Source organism: Pleurodeles waltl, chromosome 2_1 (genome assembly GCF_031143425.1).
Source record: "Pleurodeles waltl isolate 20211129_DDA chromosome 2_1, aPleWal1.hap1.20221129, whole genome shotgun sequence".
NCBI lineage: Eukaryota > Metazoa > Chordata > Amphibia > Caudata > Salamandridae > Pleurodeles > Pleurodeles waltl.
In genome coordinates this window covers 757,644,086-757,662,621 of record NC_090438.1, presented here as the reverse complement: position 1 = coordinate 757,662,621, position 18,536 = coordinate 757,644,086, and the positions used below count along the sequence as shown (strand labels likewise).

General features: G+C 42.3%; 1 protein-coding gene across 4 annotated transcripts in view; it reads left to right on the top strand.

Moving 5' to 3' along the window:
* The window catches only part of EXOC2 (exocyst complex component 2), a 1,213,422-nt gene that overhangs the window by 860,115 nt on the left and 334,771 nt on the right, over positions 1-18,536 (top strand). For all 4 annotated transcript variants that reach the window (XM_069217791.1, XM_069217808.1, XM_069217816.1 and 1 more), the window contains one exon: positions 5,879-5,940. In XM_069217791.1, coding sequence (XP_069073892.1) covers positions 5,879-5,940 — 62 coding nt within the window. The remainder of the gene's footprint in view (positions 1-5,878; positions 5,941-18,536) is intronic.

Genomic DNA, 18,536 nt, shown 5'->3' with positions numbered 1-18,536 from the left:
TGTTTCCTGCCACATTCTATCTCAGGCACACCAAATATACAAAAAGAACATTAACTTTTCTCATATATGTGTGTGTGTGTATGTATGTGTGTATATATGTAGGAAAATGGCTCCCTGTTGCAGTTACCCCCCACCTTTTGCCTGATATTGATGCTGATTTGACTGAGAAGTGTGCTGGGACCATGCTCCAGGCCCCATCACCAGTGTTCTCTCACTAAAAATGTACCATTGTTTCCACACTTGGCACACCCCTGGCACACAGATAAGTCCCTTGTAAAAGGTACCAGCATGTGGCACCCTACGGGACCCCTCACCTAACACATGCACACTGCCATTGCAGATTGTGTGTGTTGGTGTGGAGAAAAAGGCAAAGTCGTCATGGCATCCCCCTCAGGATGCCATGCACATAAAATACTGCCTGTGGCATAGGTAAGTCACCCCTCTAACAGGCCTTACAGCCCTAAGGCAGGGTGCACTATACAACAGGTGAGGGCATAGCTACATAAGCAATATGCCCCTACAGTGTATAAGTCCATTCTTAGACATTGTAAGTACAGTGTGGCCATATTAAGTATATGGTATTGGGAGTTTGTCAAAACGAACTCCACAGCTCCATAATGGCTACACTGATTACTGGGAAGTTTGGTATCAAACTTCTCAGAATAATAAACCCACACTGATATATATATATATATATATATATATATCACATGGTGAACACTGCACTCAAGGACTATCAAATATTTGTTACCCCTTTGCTGAACCTTTATCTTCTGAATATTAAGGCACAGTTCTGATTGTATATTAAACTCCATCAGTGCCTGTAAATATCTGCAGATCTTGATTCTGTTGAATAGATAGAGAGGTGAGGACCCACACTTATCAATTATGGCAACATTTTTTATAGTTAGTATTCCATGAGTTCAATTGAAGACAAAGGACAGAAAATCTCGTCAAGTAATAAGGGTAAGTCCAGAAAGTTCATAAGTACAAAAGGTCGAGTAACAACAGCCTTTGCAACAAAAAGTCTTTAATTCCATAAATCCAAAATTCACAACACATGGGATCGAATGGGAACAGCCGACACGTGTTTTGCCCCCTATGGTTATTTCACCTTTGGCTTTTTCGAGGCTAAAAACAAAGATCAAGTAAAGATGCAATAAGGTCACTAATAGAGCCGTAAATTCTCATTTATTTTAATTGGTGAAAATCTTGAGCATGCAAGATTGTCAGGCAAGTCAGTGGTCATAATAGAAAAAGTCCACTGGATAAAACCCGGAAAGTGAGGTAGATTTGAAACAACAATAAAAATTAAAAATAAAAATACAACCGCTCCCATTGCCTCAAAATCTAGATAGAGAAGTCATTAGAGGAGGAAAAAATGAAGAATAATATCATACTATATCATTTCCTAATGGTAATAGGGAATTAGTCCTACTATTATTGTGACTAATTTACATTCAGAACACCCGTGGGAGGAGCCTAGATCAAATAGGTATTGTCAAGTTATAAGAGATGAAGAGTTCTATAAATAGTGTGAAGTGTGGATTAAAAGCTACTTCGAAAGTTGAAAGAAAATAACAAGCAGTATGTGGAAACCACCTCAAAGAAGACTCAGATTAATCATACCAGTTAATTGTTCATGGTCATTCATGATTTCAACATCAATCAATGGTCTAAGTTCAGAGAAAGAGTAGTCTACCAATTAGAAAAATAATAAATGCAAATACGCTTGACTTTGATAAGTTTCTAACATCCAGCACAAAAAGTACATATAAATGTGACAGAAGATTGTGATGATACAAGATACTCTTCGGTTCTTATGCTCAAATAGAAAATAAGAGTGATATATATCTTGAAATTTGTATCACATCGATGAATTACATCGAACTTGGTTAATTCCAAACAAGTTCTAGGTATACAAGGGTAAGTAGAAATATACATGTGGCAGAGATATGCAGAATAATATAATCGATAGGTTCAATATCAGTTCAACATAGGAGTAGTGCATGCCTCAATATAAGGGCATGTTGGTTGTTTACTTCTTTCATAGCTACTTCTAGTACATAGGATTCCAAAATAATGGGCAGTGAACAGTGAAGTTGTTCGTGAAATTAATTACAGAGAAATCAGTTATTGAACAAATAATAATGCAAGTACCGATGCTGAAAGCTTACCCAAATACCAGGGAAAAGGAATATGGCATTGAAGCGGCATGGAACTGCCGAAGATGCGTCTTACTAAGGCGCCATCTTGGAACAATAAAATACCCGCTCGTACGTGTTTACTTCGGGTATCGGCCCCAAAATGGGCCGTTTTCGCTTGTTACTGGCAAAAAACACTAAAGAAGGACAAGAAAACATTGGTCCGCTCGAGTGGACAAGAGTGCCATGATTAAAGGATGCCAGAGCCCGGAGATGCTGTATCTGTGAAGCAATATTCTTAAGTAATAAAACAAAATACTGTTACTGGAGTGCAATAAATCTTGTAACACAAGGGAGAAGAATTCAAATAGCCCATATAGCAGTAACTGTCATACCCATGAGGAACCGAGAGAGAAAAAGCAATTAATAAAATAAGACAATAATTGTCATGTGCTCGCAGAACAGAAAATTGTGGGAGAAAAAAGGTTGAAATAGCGAAAGGAAAAAAGTGTATTAGAGGTAACCTAGAAAATAATTCTGTAATTACAATATTGGAATTCAAATACATATACAATATATTTACATTCCCTTGTACATGGCAATGTCTGTATATATTAATAATGTCTGTAGCCAATAATGCTATTCTGGATCCTTGTTGAGACCTCTGCGTACAGTGTCAAAACGGATTATAAAACGGCTCTCATACTGGCGCAATTGAAGTTGTAGATTACCCCCTCTACGATGAGGTTTTAGTTGTTTTAAACCGCTGAATAAAAAGTACGGTCATTAGGGTTATGAAACAAATAATGTTCCACCAATGGTTGTTTGGTATCTTTTTTCTGTATGTTGCGTAGATGTTCCTGAATTCTTATCTTAAGTGCTCGGATCGTACTTCCAATGTATACTTTTTTACAGGGACAAAAAATAATGTAAACAATATTATTACTCTCACAATTAATGAAGTCATTAATTTTGAAAATTTGATCATTGGTTCTGTAATTAGGTTGTCATTTGTAGCAGCAAATTACTCTATTTTCACACTTGATAGTATTTTAATAATGGCCTGATTCACATACATCTTTTCCCACCGATGATTTTGAAAGTGGTTAAGTGGTTTTGCCAACTAATGTAAGCACTTTTGAGCACTCTGGCACAACGCAAAAAAACACCCCACCTATTTTCACCATTCTTCAAGGTATTGGGTATAGTGGATTACTTTGGTTACACCTTCACCACAGGTGGAAGCCCAGTGAAGCTGATGTAGGAGAGATTTAAGTTCCTTTGGCCAATATTTTTAGGTGCGTTTTATTCTGAATTTGGAAGAATCAGTATATCTGGGGAAAAAAAATATGAATGAGTGAATATCCACACATGTCTGTTAAGAGTATAGATTTGTCTATATTGAACCATTGCAGATGCTCCTTTACTGTTATGATTGAATTCTCCAGCGTAACAAGCTCAGTGTTAGCTGCAATGGTAATATTATAACTTCTATGGTCATCCTTTTCAGATCTTTTTTTCTACTAAATAAAAAAAATATTGGTTAGCAACTGTATTTATGTTGTTGGAGTGCATTCTAGAATAAATCTTTTTGCGCTTCAGGAAATGTCTGTCCCTAAACACCTTGCTGCCATCTATCAAACAGAGCCAGAGGCTGGTGCAGGTTCTCATGGTCAACACATCCACCATGTGGTAGTCAACAGGGACGGAGGAATAGGGCAATGGATTCATTAATAAGGGTGCTGTACCCATATAGAGGTGGCTGGAATTGCTGGACATCTTCCTGGTAGCCAGTCAGCAGTGTTTCTGAATGCCAGAGAAGACAAACTGAGCAGGCATTAGCTCATGGACCACTAATGGCTTCTCTATTCTGAGGTGACGTAAGGTGTCTTCAACCTGTGGGGTTCACCCTGACTTGATCTGTCCACGACAGGTGAATGTGCAGTGTCAACAATTTCACATGTCAAAGTTTCCTCCGAGCCATTACCTCAGAGACTCATTCCAGCTGGAATGGAATGGAGGACTGGTGTACTGATTTGCACTGCCACCTCTCTTGTCAAGTTCTGAGGAGGATGTGGTCAGGCCAAGCCCAGGTAATTTTAATCATCCTGGACTGGGCCAGGAGAGTGTGGTTCTCAGAGCTTCGGAACCTAATCATTTTCCCTCTGATCAGGCGAACTGTAAAGAAGGACCTGTCTCAGCAACAGGGAAGCGCCTGCATCAGAATATTCATAACCTACACTTCCATGCACTAGGATTGAGAAGCAGCAATTAAAAGCTTTTGACTTGCCGACAAGGGTGGTTGATAAATCCTTTCGGCCAAATGCTATTCCACAAAGTCTGTCTATGCTGTGAGTTGGGGCAAATGTATTGCCTGGAGGGGAGCTGGACTTTTGAATGTTCATTTGTTTGTCACAGATTTATCCCCTAGAAGTTTGTGATGCCCCAATGGGACCTGTACTTTGTCTTAGCATTCCTCATGTACACCGTCTTTAAGCCTATGCATAGCAGGTCTGCCAGGCTTACAACACTTAAAACTGTCTTCCTCATTTCAATTACGTTTATACACCATGCATATGAGCTGCAGGCTCTTTTGGTGCAACTGCCCTACACCATTGCTTTCCAGATATATTGGTACTGAGGACCAGTGTAGCCTTCCTACTGACATTTGTGACTCCCTTTCGTATTGGCTAAATTACTCTGCCAATGATTTTTTACTTTGCCTACATCTTGAAAGAGGATATGTCCAACTGACTTGACTCTAAGAGGGCTTTGAATTTTTACTTCAGCCATACAAAATACCATTGCTTGGGTGATCAGCTTTTTGTGGGTCTTGTCTCTTAAAAACTGCTATGCACTGACCTAGAAACAACTACTTGCTAAAAGCCTGTAAGTCCATTCCACCAGGGCCACAGCAATACTGGTGGGTGTGCCTGTTTTAGACATTTGCCAGGCTGCAATGTGGAAGTCAGTGGATACTTTTGAGAGGTACCAGTGCCTTGACAGCTGGATTTGAGGGGAGCAGCACTTTATCCAATTGATTCGGCAGGGTGTTTTGATTTGAATCCACTCCCCAGGACTACTACCTTGAGCAGTACTGCTTTACTATGTTTTCTAAAGGTGAGGAATCTGTGGTTAGCAGTATCCATCTGAAGAACAAGTTATTTACCTTTGATAATGCTCTTTTTGTTGGATACTCTATCACTTTCCGCCTGAAACTGCACCTGGGTCCTGATCCGCTGCACACTATTGTTTTTCAATGGCATTTTTATAGGTGCTGTTTGCCTTAAACATCTCTGGTTCTACTTAACCTACTGTAATGAACGTGCTTTCTTTCATTAAAGCATTTTCTATTTTATTTTTACATTGGTTTGGGAATTTTATTATGTTGTGTTCTTTACTTTAAAATGGTTGGCACAGCTTAAACTTCACACACATTTCTCTGGAGATTACCTGCTGCTTATGTCATAGCTATGAATCGATAGATTCTCTCAAAACTGTGTTTTGATCTAACCAGAGTGAGTTTGAGTTGGCAGGGATACACTCTCCATACATTAATTAACCAAATACTAACAGTCTGGTATCAATAGAAAGGAGTATTTTGCCCTGGTAAAAGGAACATCTGTACTGCACCAGTAGGTCCTTGTTCTGTGTGTAAACGTAAATAATATTTGTATGTGCAGAAATGTGTATTTAAATTGATATATAGTTTTTTTTTATTTTTTTATTCAAAGGTCTTCATAGACTGTCTAGAACATCTAAGTACTAAACCCGATGGTGACATGGATTCATCTCAGTAAGTTGGGGACAGGCATTTTACTATAATAGTTGAAGAGCCATAGGGTGTATTGTGTTTTTTTTCTTTGAATATGAAACAGCACTATCCATCACTTGAAAGTTTTGTTTTCTTGACACTGATCATTGAAAAATCGCTTCCATTATGTCATTGCATGAACCTACAACAGAAGTATTTGTGGTACTGATGAGGTTACATTACTTTGTTGTGCCTCAGATAATGCTGAAGTCCGAAATGATCATGGGGAACTTGGCAAACAATGGACTATAAGCATGATTGTGCTAAACTTGTCTTCATTCACTTTCTTATAGGACAATGCCATAATTGACGTCTGGCCTTTTGAAAGGTTTACTCTGTGGGCTTTCATTTGCCAGTGAGTGCTAAATCATGAACTACAGCTCTCCAGTGCAATTACTATTTGTGGGTTGCAGATTATTTAGCATGTTATGCTATGAATTGGGACTAAGAAATAAAAATGTTTTTGAACTGTTATTGCACTTGCAGTGCTTTTAGGGTTAACTGACCATAACAACCATCTCACTGCTGGAGGTTAAAAAAAAAAAAAAAGTGTAAACTCCAAGTGAGAGCTGTATTTACTCAACTGTCAGTAGGCACAAAGTGTATCATGTGTTATTAGAAATTTCTAAAGAAGAACCCAAAGAAGCCTCTTGGAGCTGAATGAATGGAAAGTTAAAAGATTTGAATGAGTGGCGGAGTATAGTCTGCCTGGAAAGAGGTTTTTCCTAAAACATAAATGATCAGCAATCAATTTTCGGATATTTGGTATCATCCAGGCTTTGTCTCCTTGAACAGAGGTGGTAGGTTCTCTGCAGCTAGGGTTATGTTATAGGTAACAAGGGCCTTATTGGTGTACGACACAATAAACTGACCAGAGGGTATTAAGTTGAACTTTCTTCCACTTTGGTAACAAATACAGAGCCAGAGACACAAGGTTACATAGTCAGAGATGAAATTATAGCCGAATTTCATATGTCTTGAGTCTAGAGAATAAATGTTTAGGAAGGTCAAAGTTTGAGCAAAACAAGGAGTCCCACATCGTTTCCTTCCAGATTTCATTTTAGGTCATCGAGGTATCCACTGTATTTGTGCACTAAAAATCTTTAAAGCTAGCCTCAGTTGAATCCAGAACTCAACATGCTTCAACAAAAGATTGAAGGTGTTAAATAATTATCATTTTTTGCAGCTTTGCTGGATAGGTGAGCTTCAAAACAACTTGTGTTGTTTTCTTGCGCAAGGGTAATCACATTACACTTGTACAAGGTCCCAGTGAAGACAGTTCATTTCCTTTCACACGTCATATAGAAGTCTAGTAAACGTGATTCAGCTAGGATTTCTAATGACAAATCCTAATGACTGCATTGCACTTTGTAGAATGTTTACTGTACAAACCAAGTATGATTGTTATTGAGTGAGCTTAAGCTCATAAATGCAGAGGAAGAGACGTCCTGTGCATACATACCGTTTTATTCTTCATTCAAGGCAGTGGTATTCTGACAATAGGACAAGCCCCAAAATTAGGTTATGTTGCTCTAGGGATCTTTTTTCTTAAAGAAAACAAAAGCTGCAAGCAATAGAAAAGGCGGTTTAAGAAAATAAAATGGCAAAAATACATAAATTAACCCTCAGCTCAGTTAGAAAAACAAATAATGCCAGCATGAATGATCACAGAAGTGTTCTAAAAAGGTATGCATTAGTTTGGTTCCATTGCAGTTGTGACTTTGGTTTTCAAGAAAATGGTTGTTTTTGGGTTGCGTTATTGTCCAGAAAAATCATGGCTTGAAATACCTGAAAGTGCCAATATGTTTTGCATGATATGTTCTGTGCACTTTTCTCTGTATTTTAAATCAAGATAAACTTTTGCAAATCCATGTACCAAACTTATGTACCTGGAAGCTGTTACTTAAGCTTTACAATAGTCATTGACTTCAGACATGCTCACCAGTTTCTTGATGCTCATCTCCATTGACTTGAGCCGGACCTATCCAAGTTTTTTGTCACTCACAAGACTTTGCCTTCCTTTTTTAGGTAATCCCTTAAACCCATCTTCCTCTTTTCTCTGGTGAACCTGTCTGCTCCTGCTTACTTTTGGTCAGTTTAGATTGACCTTCAAAGTAGACGGCTTGTGGTGAGGAAAATGGTGGACTTCGAGGTGACGGTAATAGTGATAGTAATAGCGAATTAAACATTTCCTAAGTATGGTAATGGAAAGTTTTATTTCTATTAAGGACTCAAAGGTGGGGATTATGCTCTGCTTTCTTCACTTTTATTTTCCAGCAACCATATTCAAACATTAACAAACTCTTTCCTATGAACAGTTGGGAAAGCAAATACAAATAACCCTAAACAATGATAATAGAGCAGTCTATATCTTATAATCCTTTTTTGACCTTCATGGCCCCTCTTTCTTCACACAACAGTAGCCTGTTTGTGCCCATAGATTATTCCGCCTTGGCTGTCATTCAGTACAAGAAAAAAATTGTTTTTGTCTTCTGTTCAGCTGAAAGGAATATATATATCAGAACCATATCACATCACTTAACATATCAATATGTCAGAAGTGATTAACAGCTCTAAAGATAGCCATAAGGACAACATTATTCTATGAAATCATTAAATTACCTACCTCATACAATATCTTCATCCAACTGAGAACCTTTAACCGAGTTCTCCGGATGGGAAACTGATTTGTGATCATTGGGTGGCAATAATCATTGCCTCCACGTCCTTAAAAGAATTAAAATTTCCAAAAATGTTGCATTCTATGTTAGGACTGGAGACAAGGATAAGTCTTGTTTTAACTTTGCTAACCACTATAGTAGCAACATCTGAGACTGGTTAAAAATAAAACAGTTTAAACCTTTGAGTCTGATGACCAGTCTGCTGCTTTTGGGATATCTTCCAACCTTGCACCTGTGCAAAACTCTTACATGCCATGGGATCTCTTGTAAAATGTGTGTCAAAAGCCTTTTTATCAATACCAGCAGATGCCTTATGTGGTTTATAAACAGCAATAAGGAATTGTCTTTCACCTGGAGGACAGATGTCTAGTGAAAACATTGCATCTTGTCTTCCGTCCAGCTTTGTACTGCGAAAGATCCCACCAGTAGCTCCAGGCAATTTATGTGCAGGTTCTGTGTGGACCATTCTTCTCCTGTGGAAAATTCCCCTCATCTGACCCCCCTAACCGGTTCCACTGGCTTCTGTTTCAATAATGAAGTTGAGTGCTGAACATTGCTCTCCCATTCCAGGCTTCCATGTGTGAAAGCCACCCTCTTATCTCCTCCTTAACCTTGTCTGACAGGGGAACCATTTAGGAATACAAGAGACCCTTCCAAGGATTGGACACGTTCAGGGGTTGAAAGGCTATGTAGCGAAGCGGGCCCAGAAAGATGGCCCAGATGGGTGATAAAAGTGGGCCTACTAGATGTTTAAACTGATGAAGTGATTCTTGATTTGGCTGGGAATGTGTGTGGTTCCTGCTATATTTTTGACATCGTTCAGTAGAGAAGACTGGGAGATGCTTGAGTGGAGTTTAGCAGAAAACCCAAGAATATGATTCTTTGGTTTGATAACAGCACCGATTTCTTCTAGAACTGTGAGCATTCACTGTCTCCTGTAATTGCTTTAACACTCCTCGGGCATTGGTTCATAAGGAGAATGCCATCTAGATGTACGGTCAGGCCTATGCCTCTGGATCTGATGGATTCCATTGCTCGTTTCAGCACCTTGGTGCTGAGAGCAGCCCAGATAGGACAGCTGTGAACTGGAAAGTCTGACCTCCCCAAATTATTTGTAGGGATCTGCGATGAGTAAACAGGAATTGTGAGGTAAACATCCTTGAGTTCCAGATGGGATTCAGTCGTTGGGCCTCAAGACATCCTTAGAAGATGTATTCCCGCCATCTTGGAATGGCAGAAAACTAGCCACTTGCTGAACTTCTTGATATTTATGGCAGGGCATTGATCCCATCACTGTTTTCCATGAAACAACATTGCTCAGAAAACCTCTGTGGTGAGTCATTATAGGGGCTATTGCACCGTCTGATAGTAACAGTTATCTCTGCCTCCACTAGCGAAGCGGCCTGATCTGAGAAGACAAGGGGTTAGGTACAAGACTATTGGTGTGGGGAGCCAAACCGTATAGTCCAGAACTCTTGGAATGTCTGCAGGACCCATCCGTCCGATGTTGATACCTGCCAATTGAGACAACCTGCCAGTCTGCCACCTATTCCTGAAGTGCAAGCTTACCATGTACAGCTGGCTGGTTTCGATTCTCTAAAGCTGCCTCTGGATTTCCCATGATCCAGAAAGCCTTTGGATGGAAAAATACCCCTGAACGTGGACTAGTGCTGCCATTGTACCCTTCTGGAATGTTGTCATCTATAGGGTGCTATGCACTGGAAGTGTCTAGCTGAGTCCCCCTGCCTCGACCAGCCCTAGTGAAAACCTTGTGGGTGAATATCTTCTTAATGGAAGCTTGTGCTTTCTCTGAGGAGGTGAAGGTTGAAACAAATTTGCCCAGTTCTTTTATAAACAGGTCGTCAAATAGAACTCACTGAGCAATCGCTCTAGCCTCTTATATGCCCAAATCCCCGATCTTTGGGTGAACTTTAATGAGAAGCGATCAATGTCTCTCCATTGCTGTGGCACAAATTGTGTTTCCCAGAAATATGTCATATTGTGCCTGACCTCACAGTATTTCTGATGAAATTAGAGAGCCCAATTCATTGGCTTCCTCTGCAATGTCATGAGTTTTAGTCAGTGAGCCAGTGACAATTCCAGAGCTTATCCTGGTATGATCTCCAAGAACAACCATTCCTCTTCTTGGGATACCACACTTATTTAGCCAGACAAAAAGGCCATTTGAGTATATCTTTCAGATGTCTTGCCACTTTGCCATCCAAAGAAGGACGGGGCACTCACCCTGAAAGCGGTTGCAAATTAATTTATCAAGTGGTTTTCGTAGTTTGCCCTCCACATAAGTGGCCACTTTTTCCACCCAGGGCCCATTCTGATGATCGGAGATGGAGAGTATCCCCCTGGTCTAACATATCAAACATTGTGTTAGGTGAGCTAGTCCTTGGATTAGCTGAAGGTGTAGTACTGGCTGATGGTCGCCCAGATGTATCCTGTTCCATGTCCCCATTTGAATCCCCTTGGGAATCGTACCCGTGAGGAGTTACTGAGGGTTGCGGACTTCCAGTGTCTGGACATGAGCTGCCTTATGTTGGGGCCCATTTATTGGGAGTAGTATTAAACTCCTCCCTAATGTAAACATTAGGTGCTAAGAAGACACTCTGGAGACTATCAAATCTATCCTGGTCTGCTCCTTGAGAGCCTTTTCTCTTCAGCCCTGCCTTATAATTGATTGTGCCAACTTGTCCATGAGGTTGAGAGTCCAGGTTGGTCTCTTTCCTCCGAGAGAGGGGTGCAAGCTGTATTAGCCTCTTCACGAGGGGAACCATGACCTCGGATATGTCCTTGTAGATGGAAGTACTGAGGCAAATCCCTCTGATTAAGAAGCCTCAAGGATTCGATCTGTTGATTCTATATCCTGGGGACACCTCACACCCTAATAAATTTCAGGGCCTTGATTCATCAGTGTTTCTCTGATGCTTGAGTTGGTGTTCCTTTTGATTGCTATTTATGTTTGCTGACTCATTGAAAGGGTTGTTCAGACTCCAGGTGGCAGGGAAACTGCTAGTAATTACTACTGAAGATGGATGCAGTGCTTCTTTTCTACACAAAGTCCTGTAGAGCCGATAATGCATTGACTTCTGTAGGAGGAGGATGCGTCTTCCACGAGATGGCAAATTTAAAGTGTGGGCACCCTTTGTAGGTCAGAAGATCGCCCACACTTGCAGCCCTGCGTGGACAGTTCTCAGAGAAAAGGCCACAGAGGGAGTGCAGAATATTGTGCTACCCACTGTAGAAAACCAAGGAGCTAACTACAAGACAGTCATCAAGTCAAAATATCAAAGGAAGTACATTTTTGAATATATATTTATATACATACATACATATACATACTGGAACCGGAGGGTTTGCTCTGACTTGGCGGGAACCGTCACCCCTACCAAGGCTATGGAGGAGGGAGCATCCTTTGCAATTGTGGTGAGCAGGGTGGTAGAGGTCCTGGATCGCAGCCTGCCCTGCCTTCAGTGGCAGCCAAGACGAACTTCTTGACAGAAGTGCTAAGCCAGGAGTGTCCCCATTAGAACTGCCTCTTCCTTTTAAAAAAGATCTTACTGCCATCCTGCTTGGGACTTGGTCCAAGCTCAGCACAGAGGATCCTGTGAACAGGACAATTGCTCGCCACTGCCATCCCGCTCCAGGGGACCCAAACCTCCTCTCGCAACATCCCATGCCAGAGAGCTTAGCACTGGCATGGCACTGCAGTCAGTGAACACTGAGTACCTTTTGAGAGCCTCTATTCCCACGCTCTTTGGAATGCAGTTGTGCAGGTGCTGCAACGACCCCAAAGGAAGTTTGTGCCGTACTTTCCCAGACTGTTGCAAATGGGAGGCACATGGCTAAGTTCACAATTAGATTTGGACTGGATACCCCTGACTCACTGGGCAGAGCAGTTTCATCAACGGTGGCCTTGAGATGCCAGTCCTTGTTGAGGTGGATTGGCTTTTCTGGGGATGTTCCAGCATCGCTTATGGACATGCCCTTCCATCTTTTCGTAGACAAGGCAGACTCAGTGCTAGAGTGACCAGCTCCTTAGCCACTTTCTTTGGCCCCCTCGCCACCCCCAATCCACCTTTCGCTCCTTTTGTAGCCACAGCAGAGGCTTCCAGCCACGTCTTTATCCCCCCAGCCACTGAGCCATGCACACTTCCCAGCCTCTGTGTGGTTGGGGATGGAGTACCCACAGACCCCGTGGGCCAGTCAGCCAGTGGTTGGGTCAGTCACACATCCTACACTTGTGCCCCTGTGTCAACCCCTCCCCTCTATACCCTCCTAATTTGCCCTCTTACTATTGTGTGCACCAAGCGGGCGGCAGAATTTGTCATCGCTTGCCCCACTGCCATGTTTAACATCAGACCCGTAGGTTTTGCAGATCACCCAAAGGGGCTACTCCCTCCCCTTTGTGACTTGACTTCCCTTCCCTCCCATACCACCAACTTGCGACAGGTTGATGGAGGATCACCTAACCCATCTCTGCCAGGAAGTGACAGCTCTCTTGGCCAAGGGAGATATAGAGAGGGTGCTGATGCCAGAAGTAGATTGTGGTTGCTATTCCTGCTATTTTCTGGTGCCTAAAAAGAATGGAGGCCGTCATCCTATTCAAGACCTGCGCCCTCAAGTTTTCCTCAAGAAGGAGAAATTCAAAATGCTCATGCTAGCTCAGGTCCTGTCTGCCCTCGACCTAGGAGTCTACGTGGTAGCTTTGGACTTGCATGATGCATACTTTCATATCCCCTTCCTGCCTGCCCACAGGTGTTACCTGCGGTTCACAGTACACAGCCACAAGCACTTTCAGCTCACTGGGCTCCCCTTTGGTCTCTCCAGGGCCTCTCGGGTGTTCATCAAGTTGATGGCAGTGGTTGCAGCTTATCTGTGGAGATCAGGGGTGCCAGTCTTCCCCCAGCTCGATGACTGGCTGTTGAAGGCGGGCTCACCCCAGGCTGTGGTCTCTCACCTCCAGATTAATGAAAGCCTCCTGCACTCGTTGGGGTTCACTATCAGTATGCCAAAGTCATACCTGGTCCCTCTCAGATGCTCTCTTTCATCAGAGCTGTTATGAACACAATGAGGTTTTGGGTTTATCCTCCCAAAACGGTGTTTCCAGGATATTCAAGCTACAATACAGCTGTTCCAGCCTGTATCCCAGATTTTGGTGAGACTCACTCGGAGGCTGGCATATGCTGGCTCAGCATTGAGATCTGAAGTTCTATTTGGTGCAACATCAGAGGAATCTCTCTGACATGGCCCAGATCTCGGAAGGAACTGCAAAAGATCTGCAGTGGTGGCTGATGAACTGTGAGCTGGGCAGCTGCAGGCCCCTCTCCCTCCCCAATTAGATCTAGCAGTAGTGAAAGGTGTGTCACTCTTGTAATGGGGCTGCCATCTAAGAACAGTGGAGATCAGATGACTCTGGGTACGGCGTATTCCAGACTTCACATCAACCTGTTGGAACTCTGAGCTATCTGATTGGCATTGAATGCCTTTCTGCCTTCCATCAAGGGAAGACTAGTGCAGGTGATTACGACAGCACCACCACCAAGTGGTACTGCATCAAACAAGGCAGAGTAGGGTCGTGGACCCTTTATCAAGAGGCCCTGTCTCTCCGGATATGGCTGGAACGTCAAGCCATATCCCCTGTAATTCAACATCTGGCGGGCTCTCTGAACACCAGAGCAGACAAACCCAGCCGCAGATGCCTAGAGTATCACAGATAGGGTTTCTATCGGAGGTGGGACTGTTTCATAAGTGGGAGAGCCTTGGTTAGATCTGTTCACCACTGCAGAGAGCATGCAATATCAACAGTTTTCTGCGGGCGGCTCTCGCTCAGTGGTACTTTTCATCTGAGTGGAGCTCAGGCCTCCTGCATGCCTTTTCGCCCATACAGCTCCTGCCCAGAGTTCTCAGGAAGATCATGAATGATGGGGTACATGTCATCCTTGTGGCTTCATACTGGACACAGAGCTTGATATCCTGAGTTGTTGAGCATAGCAATCAATCCTCCAATCTGGCTGCCCCATTGGGAGGGAGGATCTTCTATCACAGGAGCAGGGGAAGGTACTCCACCTGGACCTGCCAACTGTTTGCGTTCTTGCATGGAGATTTTGTGACGGCATTTGACAGCTTTCAAACTTCCTCCTGAAGTCTGTGACATTATCTTGGCAGCAAGGCATCCCTCCACCAAGACCATATGCTCCTGCCGTTGGGGACAATTTGTGGCATGGTGTACCGAAAAACAACTGGATCCTCTTTCTGCCCCTCTTTCTCAAGTTCTCTTTTCATTCTTTCCCTTGCCCAGCAGGGCAAAATTGTTGAGCCAAGGCAAGTGCTTTTGTATGGGAATACACAAGCTATACAGGTATGGACTGGATGTACATTGTGTTTTTGAGATTTGTTTATTTACGATTTTTCTATAGTGCAGTTGTAGCTTTGAAAGTATAGAGTGTGCTTTACAAATAACCAGGAAATACAGTGCAAGAAAACAATACCTGAGGAGCTCAAAATCGTAAAGAGTATTAAAACAGGAAGGGTGAATAGGACAGGAGAGGCAAATTTGTAAACAGATATGTTGAGGTAATGCTAGAAGTGTGGGTTTTTAGTAGTTTCTTGAAGGTCACCAAATCAGATTGAGTTCTGAGAAAGGGAGTTACAAAGGCTAGGAATGGTTCCTTAGAGGAAGCAGCACATAGAATATATTTGAGAGCTAAGGAAGTGTCCAGAGCCAGTTTTTGCAGAAATTTATCTGCAGTGGGATTACCTTGATGCAAGCCATCACTGTCTTTGAGACTGGAGTTTGCTCTGTGGCAGCAGAAACAGCAGAAGAGCATCATTCATATGACTTGGATATATACCAATCACTGGGGAAAGATGAGTGGAACATAATTAAATTAACGATGTACAATATCAACCTGTACTCGAAGTCATGTCCAGGCAAATTTTTAGTGCCCCCAAAGCAGGTCTGAAAGGTGTCATCATCCAAGCTTGAGATATCCCACCTCTAGTTGGAACACAGCAATCAGGCTGGCCAAGAACTAGGGGTTTGTAAATTTTATATTCTGGAAAAGGGGAGATGCAATTTCTGTCTGTTTATCATGAAACCTTGGAAAGTCCTTTAGTTGCATATCTCAAGTATTTCCTCTATCCCTGGTGTCTAGAGAAGAAGTGACCCATTCAGCCATCTAGACACAGGGAGTAAAATGTGTCTGTTGTGTAATACTATTACTAGAGGCTATGGGCTTTATGAAAACCTGTTAACCTTCCTTTTTGAGTGTCCTTTAAATATGAAAATCAACTTGCAAGTCCTTTGTAACAACATAAGGCCCTTAAAATCCTAATGGTGGTGCTGCAGTATCTGCTGCCCCGATCCAGCAGTCGCAGTACCATTGATTCGGGGTGGGCTCCACATGCTACTAGTCCACTGTCCTCCCGTTTGGGCTAACATTGCACCATGAGTCTTCACCATGATGTGGTGGTGGTTACATCACATTTACAAAGGTCAGTTGTTACTCAAGGTGAGGTTTGACTTGGTGTTTTCAATCAACTTACCCAAGTCCTCACATTGAGCTCCTATTTATTCAGGTAGTAATGTACACAACATCCCTGAGAGCATTCCATCCTTCTCAAAGGATCCAGGACATATGGGATATGATTGCGATGTTTCGGGAGAGTTCAAGTCCTGATGGTGCTTTATTATTATTATTAGATATTTGTAGAGCACATGGCTAACCGGAGGTCTCCCAGCGCTAATGCAGGACCATTGAACAGATAAAGCTGACAGGCTATAAAGGAAAAAGAAAAGTCTTGAGCTTTTTACGAAACTGAAGTTCTGAGTTTTCTGATCAAAGCTCCAGTGCTAAAGAAATCCATAGGTGACCCGCCTTGAAGGCAAACAACTTGCCTCCCCATCGTACTTTATTAAACCAAAGTGTATTGATCAAAGAAGCAGATGAAGATCTGAGTGATCTCTGGGGGTTGTAAGGAGTTATAATATGCCTGATAAAGGCCGGACCCCTATTGTGGAGTGCACGATGCACGTAGCAGGCGGCTTTAAAGTTAATGCGCTGTTTAATTGGGAGCCAGTGAAGGGTACACAGAGCAGATTTAGCCGAGTGGTGTCTCGGGGTACCTGTTAGAAGGCGGGCAGCAGCATTCTGCACCACCTGTAGTCTCTTTAGCACATAAGAAGGAGAACTGAAGAACAAACCTTCCCATACTCTAGGCGAGACAGTATCAGGGCCTGGATAATGAGCCTTTTAGCTACAAAGGAAGAAATGTGAATATCTTCCTACAGGTCCTCAGTAAGTAAAAGCAAGTAGCCGTCAATTTCTTCGAGTGGCATTCCATTGTGAGGGGAGAGTCCAGCCCAAAACCTAGACTCTTTATATTATCTTTGGGCAAGGGAAGGTCATTTAATACAGCTGAGACTAAAGCAGGAGGCTTCAAACATGAAACAAATCCTACCAACATAAGCTCAGTTTTTTCCTCATTTAACTTGACTTTTCTGTTCACCATCCATTTAGCAATATCAGATAAGCATGAAGAGAGAGTGGCAAAATCTGAGCCGGTCCTAGCAGAAAAAGAACAAAACAATTGAGTGTCATCGGCATAAGACACAAGACACAATCCATGGGGGTTCCACGATCTTTGCCAGGGGGGGGACATATAAATATTGAAGGGCTTAATGAAGAACCCTGTGGAACCCCACAGGTCAGCGGGACGGTATCAGAATAATAGGATTGATCTAGGACTTGAAAAGTTCTTTGACTCAGATATGAGGTAAGCCAATTGAGGTAGGTACTTTCAATTTCCATTTCAGAGTCTCTGCGAAGAAGAACTTTATGATCTACCTTGTCCAAAGTGGCACTTAGAACTAATAAAATGATTGCTGCATATCCGCCAGCATCCACACGTCATCTAGTGTCTTCAGTGACAGCAAACAAGGCTGTTTCGGTGCTGTGTAGCAGTCTGAAACCCATTTGGGTATTATGTAGAAGATTATGTTCCTCTAGAAAACCTGAGAGTTGATAACTTTCTCGATTATTTGTGACACAATGGGAAGAAGAGCAATTGGTCTGTAGTTAGTGAAGCTGTGTCAAGATTGTTTTTTTTTTTTTTTAATAGAGGTTTAACTACCGCATATTTCCATTGTTGTAGGACATGCCCATGAAACGAGTCATTCAAAATGTTCATTAGCACCAGCGATATAACTTCGGATCCTACAGCTAAGATAGAAGAGGGGGGAGAGTCAAGAGGAGATCTGGATTTTATGGAGCCCAGATATTTATCTACTAGATCTTTAGTCAGAGGCTGGAAAGCTGAGAGTGAGGCTCGAGGGGGCTGATCGTCAGGATGAAGGACAAACTCATCCTCAGTGCAAGAATTACTAGGAAGTTGCTTGGATGTCAGCAATTTTCTTTTGAAAAAACAGGCTAAGTCATTACTCTATGCCTGAGAGCCCTCTACTATGTTCTTGACCAGAAGTAAGCTTAGCAATTTCCTAAAAGATAGAGAATATCTCTCTAGGAGAGTGTGAGGATCGTTCGATCCTGGAGGTACAGTGGGAGGCTTGTGCCACCTTAATTTCCGAATGGAAAGACCGACTCATATTCCTATAATCTCTTTATACCAGGATCATAAGATTTCCTTCACTTTCTCTCCATCTGCTTACATTCTTTTTTTAAATTCAGCAGATGGGGAGTAAACCAAGATGAAGTCTTTTTTCGAAAGGTCTTAACCATAGTTTTAGTGGGTAGAATCATATATAGGGATTCCAAAATCCATTTGTCAAAAGCGTCAGCTGTATAGTATTGGGGAAGAGTGGAGAAGGCAAACTGGTTCGTTAATGTGTCCATCCAGTCGTTCTTCTTCAGATTTGACCACTGACAT